General features: G+C 55.9%; 1 protein-coding gene across 1 annotated transcript in view; it reads left to right on the top strand.

Annotated features, from left to right (window-relative positions):
- Positions 1-1,058: 1,058 nt before the first annotated feature.
- Positions 1,059-9,834, top strand: part of HK2 (hexokinase 2) — a 32,324-nt gene continuing 23,548 nt past the window's right edge. The window contains exon 1 of the mRNA XM_054049736.1: positions 1,059-1,216. Coding sequence (XP_053905711.1) covers positions 1,154-1,216 — 63 coding nt within the window. The 5' untranslated portion in view covers positions 1,059-1,153. The remainder of the gene's footprint in view (positions 1,217-9,834) is intronic.

The raw sequence follows: 9,834 nt of genomic DNA, 5'->3' as shown, positions 1-9,834 counted from the left end.
CTCTCCATCCCCCCACTCTCTCCCACTCGCCCCCTTTCCCCCATTCTCCTTATTCCCCCCTTCCCTTCACTCTCTATCCCCCCATTCCCCCCAAATTCCCCCATTCTCCCCATTCCCCCATCCTCCATCCCCTTTCCCCCACTCCCTCTCCATCCTTCGATTCACTCCCATTTCCCCCCTTTCCCCATACTCCCTTTCCATCCCCCCATTCCCCCACTCCATTCTCTCCCCTCATTCCCCGCTCCCCCCTCACTCCCCATTCCCCTTCATTCACTCCCATCACCCCATTCACCTTATTCCTGCCTTTCCCTCCTCACTCCATCCCCTCATTCCCCCTCACCGCATCCCCCCATTCTCCTCATTCCCCCATTCTCCTCATTCCCCCCTCTCCATCCCCCATCCTCTTTACCCCCACTCCCTTTCTATCCCCACATTCCCCCCTTCCCCCCTCACTCCATCCCCCATTCCCCCCTTTCCCCCCTCACTCCATCTCTCCATTCCCCCCTTTTCCCCCCACTCCATCCCCCCATTCCCCCTCACTCCATCCCCCCTTCCCCCCTCACTCCATCCCCCATTCCCCCCTTCCCCCCTCACTCCATCTCTCCATTCCCCCCTTTTCCCCCCACTCCATCCCCCCATTCCCCCTCACTCCATCTCCCCCTTCCCCCCTCACTCCATCCCCCCATTCCCCCTCACTCCATATCCCCATTCCCCCCTTCCCCCCTCACTCCATCCCCCCATTCCTCCTCACTCCATCTCCCCATTCCCCCTTCCCCTCTCACTCCATCCCCTCATTCCCCCTCCCCCCTCACTCCCCATTCCCCTTCATTCACTCCCATCACCCCGTTCACTTTATTCCCGCCTTTCCCGCCATTCACTCCCCGTTCCCCCCTCACCCCCCTTTCGCCCCCTCCCTCCCCCCCCCCCATTCCCCCCCACTCACTCTCCATCCCTCGCTCCCCCCACCCCACCCCCCGCGCCCCGCCTCGGGCGCCCCCTGGCGGCCCCGCCCCCCTCTCCTCACACACCCTCGCGGAGCGGCCAATGAGCGGCGGGCGCGGGGCCGCGTCAGCGCCGGGGCCGGGGGAACCTCCTCAATGAGCCCCAGAGGCGCGTGCGGCCGCGGCGCGCGCGGCTCCGCTCCCCCCGCACCATGATCGCCTCCCACCTGCTCGCTTACTTCTTCACCGAGCTCAACCATGACCAGGCGCAGAAGGTGAGGGGAGGGGGGAACCGGGGGGAAAGAGGAAAAGAGGGGGAAAAGGAAAGGGAAAGAGAAAAGAGGGGGGAAAGAAAGAGGAAAAGAGAAACGAGGTGGGGGAGAGGAAAGGGAAAAAATGGGGGAAAGAGAGGAAGAAAGAAAAAGAGGGAAACGGGGAAAAAAGTGGAAAAAGGAGAAGGGAAAAGGAGTAAAAGGGGAAAAAAGTGGGGGAAGGAAAGGGGAAAAGAGAAAAGGGGGTAAAAGGAATGGAGAAAAAGAGGGGGAGAGAAGGGGGAAGGAGGGAAAAGGGGGAAACGGGGAAAAAGTGAAAAAAGAAAAGGGGGAAATAAAGAAAAACGGAGTGGAAAAGGAAAGGGGTAAAGAGAGGAAAAGGGGGAAGGGGAAAAGAGAGAAGGGGGAAGGAAAGGGGAAAAGGGGAGAAAAGAAAGGGGAAAAGGGGGGAAAGGGAAGAGGGCAAGAGGGAAAAGGGGGAAACGTGGGGGAAAAAAAGTGAAAAAAAGGAAATGGAAGGAAAACGGAGTAGAAAAGGAAAGGGGAAAAGAGAAAAAGGGGCGAAAGGAAAGAGGGGAAGGGAGAAAGAGGGGGAGAAGAAAAGAGTGAAGAAGGAAAAGGGGAAATGAAAAAAGGAAAGAGAGGAGGAAGGGAAAAGGGGGAAAGAAGGAAAGGGGAGAAGAAGAAGGGGATGAAAGGGGGAAGAAGGAAAAGGGGGGGGGAAATGAAAGGAGAAAAAAAAAGAAAAAGGCGGGAGGGAGATGGGGAAAAAGAAAAGGGGAAAAAAAAAAGAAAAAAGACCCCCAAAAGCCGGGAAACGAGGGGCAGCGGCGGGGGCGGGCGGGAGGCTCTCCCGGCGCCGTGCGGTACGTGCCGGCTGCGGGACCCGCGTGGCGGGGGGAGGAGGAGGAAGGAGGGGGTGTATGTGTGTGTGGCTCTGTGGCTCTGTGTGTGTGTGTGTGGCTCCGCTCCTCTCGGCAGCCCCAGGGCAGCCGCGCCGTCCCGCGCCCCACGTGCGGCCATCGCATCCCCTGAGCATCCCCCGCGGGGACACCCGGAACATCCCCAGCACCCCCCGAGCATCCCCCCCAGCGACACCCACCCCCGAGCATCCCCCCCAGCGGCACCCGCCACCACAGCGTCACCCTGAGCATCCTCCTCTGTCGAGACCCCCCGAACATCCCCCCGAGCATCCCCCCCAGCGAGACCCCCAGAGCATCCCCTGCAGTGAGACACCCAAACGTCCTTCCCAGCTTCCCCCAGAGCGTTCCCCCCAGTCGAGACCCCTGAAGATCCCCCCCCCAGCATCCCCCGAGCATCCCCTGCAGTGAGACACCCCCCCTCCTCAAGAATCCCCCCGAGCATCCCCTGTGGCGAGATCCCCCCCAGCATCACCCAGAGCATCCCCCTGCAGCAAGACCCTGCGAACATTCCATAAAGCATTCCCCACATTGACACCCCAGAGCATCCCTCCAGCATCCCTCGTAGCATCCCCCACAGCGAGACCCCCAAAGCATCCCCCCGAGCATCTCCCACAGCCCTGTGGTGAGACCCCCAGCCCAGGCAGCTATCAGAGCCTGGGGGGGATGGCGGTTGGATTTGCTCCAAGGCAAACAGCCCCTTGGGCTCCCCTTCCCCTGGCTGTGCCCCCATCTCCTCTGGCTTCTCCTCTGCCTTATTTCACGGGTCCGAACAGCCACAGCGTGTTCTGGACCGCAAATGCGAGCTGAAGCGTCCCGTTGGGATGCACGGGGCGTTCGTCAGCAGCCATTCATGAGTTCAGGCACTTGAAAAATGCGAGTGTTTCTGCTCTCCCGCGGCTGATGGAACGTGGGCTTGGGTTGGCCAGGACAGCACTTGGGCTTCAAACAGTGAGTGTTCAATAAATGATTCCTGGAAAAAGCGCTGGCTGGGAGGCTGCGTAGAGGCTCTGGCTCTTCCCCCAGCCCTCCGGCAGCCTTCGGAGCATCTAAGGATACGTCAGAGAGGGTTTTGCCTCAGAACCCTGAGGTCATGTGCCGGTTCCTGTTCCTGGGGTTACGGAGCCCAGCGTGAGGGGTCGGGATGAGCAAATGCTCCTGTGAAAAGAAAGCGAAATGCAAAATGCGTGTCTTCCGAGAATCCCGGCTCGCTGCATGGGACAGCGCTGGGGATGCCAATGGAGAAGTGAAACTTGCCACGTTGGCCCTTTGCCTGCATTAAGTAGGAAGTAAAACAAGAGAGAGCATTAAAAAAACCCAACCAAAGCACATAGAAATCCCTTCCCAATGCAAAGCGATCCGTAAGGAAACAGGAGCTCACGAGTGTCCCGGGGTTGTGCAACAGCCAGATCCACGGGAAGGGTTGTGTAACCCAACGGCAGAAATAGGCTGGCGGCACAGCCTGGCTCCGGGCTCTCGGGCAGCTCGCGAGTTCCTTATTGGGAGCTGGAAATAGTGGAAAGGGAAGCTTTGGGTTTGCCATTGGGAAAAGGGTGTGCAAAGCCTCGGGAACCGCTTCGTTTTCCTCATGGCTCCAAATGAAAAATGCCGCTGAGATGCAGTCGAGAGGAATATCCTGGAGCTGCTGGATAGGCTCTGGCTGCTCCTGGCCCAAACAACTGCTCTAAACTGCATTTTTCTGGGTTATTTTTAAACAAATGCCTGTGAATTCTCCCGGTACAGCAAAGCTGGGATCCGTGCAGCCCCCGTTGAGAGCACCGAGCTCGGCTTCGCTGCAGGGGAGGGGGGAAGCAGCTGGCTTCCCGAGCTGGATGCTTCCACCATGGGTGCAGAATTATTCCTGGCTTATAAAACTTCGCAAGCGCTGAGGGAGTCCCCGGCACAGGGAGATGTAGGGGCTGGAATTATTGGAAAGCTGTAGTTTTTTTTTTTTTTTTTTGTCAAACTCAGAGGCTTCACCAAGGATTTGAGACTGTGTTTGGGAAACAATTTCAGGTTGGTGGCCTAGAGTGTGTTTGTCATGCGTTCGTCTTTATGCTTTGGATCCGGCAGAAAAGGGGCTCGGCTGTGGGAAGAAATTGTCCTTTCCAACAGCTGTGGTTTGTGTGCACATCAGGGCCCTGAAAGTAGCCCCCAAATAGGAGTTTTCTTCCTGTTCTTGACACGGAGCAGTGTTCCCTGCTCTGCTGCCCACCTAGGGGGATGTCAGCCCATCCCCAGACTCCTCCTGCCCTTCGCTTTGCCCAGTGGCTCCCAGGACTGACTTACCCGACCCCCAAGGGATTGTGTAAACTTTAATTAACCTCAGCGGCGTCCTTTGAGGGCCTGGCTTGAAAGTTTGCTGTGTATGAACCACGTTCCCTTCGGATGTGCCGGCTCACACTGGGTTTCCTGGTTGCTGAACCTCAGCCTCGTCATGGGACGGGAGGAGCAGGAGGCCAACGAGCTAAAGAACCAGGCTGGAGGCTCTTCTTCCCCATGGCTCCTTCAAAAGAAGGGAAAACTGGAGATGGAGTTAGTTTTCCTATATCTGTGGCCGTTCCCAGGCAGGGGCAGGTTTTCCTCTGTTTTATTTATTTTCTCTCTGCTGGGGGGATTGGTTTTACCAGGCTGATGCCTTCCCAGCTGCCTCTCGCTGTGGCTGTGGGAGGGAACCTGATTGCAAATTCCTGGAAACCAACTTAGCAGCTTCTCTTATCCCGCCAAGGTCAGCAGCAGGACGGCCTTTCCCACCCTTGGCGCCTTCAGGGAGCCAATACGCATCTTTTCACTCCTCGGCTTCTCACTGGAGCTCTGTGGGGAGCCTCAGTTTCGCCAACTGGCGTGGGATGCTCCCAGCATCTGAAGGGGCATCTTTGGCACCAGAAAGGCTTTCCAATCCAGCAGTGTCTGATGGGATGCTGCCTCTTGTATCTGCCCCAGAGACCTTCTGGATTTCCAACAGGAGAGGAAGGATGCGTGGGCAGGGTCTCAAAGGCTGGCTGGGGTGGCTCAGGGCCGGTGGGAGCAGTTTGACGTCACCAACTTCTGAGCTGGAAACCAAATGTTTTTCCAGTTAAATAGGGCTTTTCATGGGGCTGGAGAGCTGCGGGGTCACCCGAGGACGGGGCCCCAGCCGCTGCCGATGCTCTGCAGCGTGACTTCTTCACCATGGGTGCCTGGCTCCCCCCCTAGCGCTGGGTTCAGCTGCTGTCCCGGGGGGGAGGATGGGGAGGAACCGGCCGAGCAGGAAACCATCTGACTCAGTTGGGTTCAAGATGACTCCAGGCATGTGTCATCAGAGGCTTGGCTGCACTGGGGAAGGCACGTGGGGTTTAATTCGGTGCAGAGCCCTCAATAGCAGCCAAGGACGTGGGTGCTGCCGGGGTCGGAGCTGAGAGAGGGTGGGTGCAGCCCAGCATCAGTCCTGTGTCACCAAAGGCGGGGAGGTTGGGGAAGGGGATGAGCCGGTTCCCTGTACTGAGTCAGGCCTGGCTGAGTAACGGTGCAGTGACACAGGGATGGGGAGCGCTGGTTTTTGATACGCAGGGGCTGAGGATGCGGCTCGGGCTCTGTCCTGTGCTGCGGTGCCCGTCGCCGATCTGACAATAAAAGTTGCAAAGTGCGTGCCAGATTATGGTCCCGAGACAGGAAATAAAACACTCTTTGTGCTAGATGCTTTTCGTGCTTCACCCTGCGGCCTTGGTGAACCATAGTCGCTCCCTCTGCCTCGATTTCCCCAAGTGTCTTGGGTCCCACCTCAGATCCTGGCAGGACAGGGGCACAGGTGGGAACTGCTGGCTGCTTGCAGAACATCTGCCTCTAAAACGAGCCGGAAGAGAGTAGAGATTCTGAAAAGCTTTAGTCATTTTTTTAAGAAGCGGTATGATTTAAGTTAAAAATTGGGATAGAGAGGGAAGTAATTTAAAAAAAAGTAATTTGAAGCAGAATTTACTCGAACTGCGCATGTGTGGGTTAGGAGTGTTCAAGCTATCCTTAAATCTGAACTTCTTTCTGTTCTTGTAGACAACAAATATTTGACTTTCTGTTGCCAAAACCGAAAAGTAACCAGCCCAGGAAGAAGCTCACCTCTTCAGTGTTGTGCTTTTTCCCAAAACGCTGCTGAAATTATGGAGGTCTGGCTGAAAACTGTAGTGAGTAGATACTGAGGGGCTGGAACCCCTCGCTCCCAGTCTGGTTCTCACCAGACACGTGGCTTTAGAAAGAGACTCTGGGCAGAACTGAAGCTAAGGAGGAGCGGCTTGCCCTTCCAAGAGTGTTAACAGGGAAGATCATAGAATGGTTTGAGTTGGAGGGGACCTTAAAGTCTATCTACTTCCAACACTTCTGCCGTGGGCAGGGACACCTCCCACTGGATCAGGCTGCCCAAGGCCCATCCAACCTGGCCTTGAACACCTCCAGGGATGAGACAGCCACCGCTTCCCTGGGCAACCTGTGCCAGGGCCTCCGCACCCTCATTGTGAAGAATTTCCTCCTTATGTTTAGTCTAAATCTTCCCCTTCCAATCTGAAGTCATTCCCCCTCGTCCTATCACTCCATGCCTTTGTAAAAAGTCCCTCCTCAGCTTTCCTGCAGCCCCTTTCCATACTGGAAGCTGCTCTAAGGTCTCCCCGGAGCCTTCTCTTCTCCAGGCTGAACAACCCCAACTCTCTCAGTCTGTCCTCGTATGGGAGGTGCTCCAGCCCTTGCATCATCCTTGTAGCCTCCTCTGGACCTGTTCCAACAGTTCCATCTCCTCCTTATGCTGAGGATTCCAGAACTGGACACAGGGCTCCAGGTGGGCTCTCCCCAGAGTGGAGCAGAGATGCAGAATCCCCTCCCTTGCCCTGCCGGCCACGCTGCTTCTGATGCAGCCCAGGACACAGTTTGGCCTTCTGGGCTATGAGCACACATTGCCGGCTCATGTCGAGCTTCCTGTCAATCAAGTGTTGGTGAGACTTTATTGTATGAGAAGAAACCACCCTGAGTCCTCCCCATCTGCTGTTTGCTGGGCAGGAAGCTGTTGCGCTTTGCCGGAAGCCGCTGTCACGCTGTAATTTCTATCACCAGCAGCAACTCTGCACCACGTCTCTGCCAAGCAATGGGGAGAAGTGTCCCCACTCCCACCAGAGAGGACGGCATCCCTCACCCTCCCTGCCTTAGCGCTCTCAAGCTGTCCCACCACCCATGTGTCCTGCCACTGAGGGGGACAGCGAGACAGGATAGAACTGTCGGGGAGGGTTTTTCCACTCTTGCAAGTAGCTGCATTCATGTGACCATCTTGCAAAAATGTAATACAAGGAGTTATTTCTTTTCTCTGTGGATAGTGGCGTTAAATTGGAAAGAAGTTACTCATAGGCTGGTATGTTCACTGCACTGACCCCTTCGGGTCTAGCCTGGATGGGTGGATTAAAGGAAGTCTTCAGGCAAAGGAACTTAGAATCATCGAATGGGTTGGGTTTGAAAGGACCTCAAAGCCCATGCAGTTCCACCCCCTGCCCTTGAGCCCCTCCAGGGATGGGGCAGCCTGGTCTCAGCAACCTGTTCCAGGGCCTTCCCACCCTCACAGGAAAACATTTCTTCCTAAGATCTCATCTCTGTCTCCCTTCTTGCAGCTGAAAACCATTCCTCTCATCCTATCTCTGCCCTCCCTGATCCAGAGCCCCTCCCCTGGAGCCCCTTTCAGCACTGGAAGCTGCTCTAAGGTCTCCCTGAAACCTCCTCTTCTCCAGGCTGAACAACCCCAAGTCTCAGCCTGTCCTTGTATGGGAGGTTCTCCAACCCTTGGGTCATCTACAGGGCCTCCTCTGGACTCGCTCCAATAGCTCCATGTCCATCCTGGGCTGAGAACTCCAAAATGAACTCCATCCAGCTGTGGTGCTGGTACTGGAGCCAGGAGTTATTACCATCCTTGCAAAGGCAAACCTGGCTTTTGGAGTACTTTAAGCTCAGCTCAGCGTGGCATAGGTCACTTGGCTTCCAGCTGGCAGCAAAAATTGGGCAACTTGAGGTTTCTTCAGCCTTGGGGGTGGTGGACCTTGCCCAACAGTGGTCTTGCAGCTGGGAAGGGTGATGCTGAGCACTTCCCCAGCACCCAATGGCAGAAGCTCAGTGCAGAAATGAGCTGAGCCTTTGGAGCTAGCTCTGGGCTTGGAAGTGGTGATTTGGTTGGGTTTAGTTGAAAAAAAGTGTATCAAACCCATTATACCCACAGCAGCTCCTACAATCCGGTTCTTTATCCGAATGCCCTGCCTCGTGTGCAACTGTCCTCGGCTGAGAGCACACCTGGCACTTCCCAGCCTAAATCTGTTCCTCCTCCATTCTGTTTAGATTTCCTCAGGGAAACAACCCTATTATTTATGATGGACACTTTCCAGAAATTAAATTGTCCCGTTCTGGATCCTAACCCAGTGGCTTTATTTATTTGGGATTGGCAGCAATCTTAAAACGAAAAGGTTAAACCACCAAGAAGGTTGTTTGTCTTGAAAGATGCTCGTGCTTTGGAGCTCCAACTGAATACCTGTCTGCCTGGATCTTTGCTGCGGATCGAGATGCGCTTGGGTGCAAGGCGGGTAATTGAAGGAATGGACCAAGCCATGGGGCTGGGGAGCCTTGAGTGTGAAGGTGGCCGTGGCTCTTCCTTGGTGGGGTCAGGTGCACATCAGGGTGGTCTCACTGAGGAAGGAGCTGAGCTGTGCTGCCCTGGAGCCGTTCTGTAGGACGCCCTGACCTGCCTTAGCTGCCAAGTGGGACGTCTACGTCCATAGGAGAAGATGATCCAGGTTTTAAGGGGCTTTGGAGATTAAAAGAAGGTCACCCTTTTTCTCATGCTGCTGACTATTCCTGGTACGGTGAAGCCTGGAGGACATGGGGAACGTGCTGAGCAGAGCCTGTCCTGGAGAAAGGAGACAAAACCTCCACGTTGTTTCCCTGTGCTGTGATTTTAGGGGCTGGTGGGCTGTGCATGCTGCAACTTCACTGCCCCGTGCCTTGGGCAGGAGTTGAGGAGCAAACAGTGGTGGCTTCTTGTGCATCCAAGCTTCCAAAGCAGCGACCTCCTCTGGGATGAGATCTTCCCCTAGCAGCATCTTGCCAGTCTAGGAGAAAAAACAATGTCAGGGTGGCAGACAGGAGAGAAACACCAGCAGCCTAGAGTCTATGCAAGAGTGAAGCTCTGTCATGAGCCCGACTGGTGAGGTACCCCACCGCTGAGATGGAGACACTTCATTGGGACATCATCCCTGCTGATGGTGCTCTCACCAGGACGCCTTGCCCACTGCAGGCTGCCAGAGGAGTCTGGTGAAGGAATGTCTCACGGGGGTGAGAGACTGCTGGGGGGCAGAGCACCCGGTGTCAGATGGGTTTATCTCTGATTTAATCACTGACACTCCTGGTCAAATGCTGTTGGTCGAGGTCCTCCCTGTGCCTGGGACAGGTCAGCAGCTCCTGAAGCTGTTGTGAAAGGCTCTGCGAGCCGGGATAACGCGATCTGTTCTGCTCACTGCTCAGAAATGGGGTTGGGCTGTCTGGGATCGATGGCATTGGCCAATAACCACTGGGGCAACTAAACATGATGTTTCCTACCCTGGGGCGGGGGTGGGATTGGGCTCTGGACGCAGCACCCCTCTGGAAGCTGGAAGAGGAAGATGTTGAAGGCCAGCTGGGGCTCTGGCCACCTTCCCTGCTCCAGTAACCGGAGGG

The sequence above is a fragment of the Cuculus canorus genome, chromosome 26 (assembly GCF_017976375.1).
Source record: "Cuculus canorus isolate bCucCan1 chromosome 26, bCucCan1.pri, whole genome shotgun sequence".
Classification (NCBI taxonomy): domain Eukaryota; kingdom Metazoa; phylum Chordata; class Aves; order Cuculiformes; family Cuculidae; genus Cuculus; species Cuculus canorus.
This window is presented reverse-complemented; position numbering and strand designations above follow the sequence as displayed.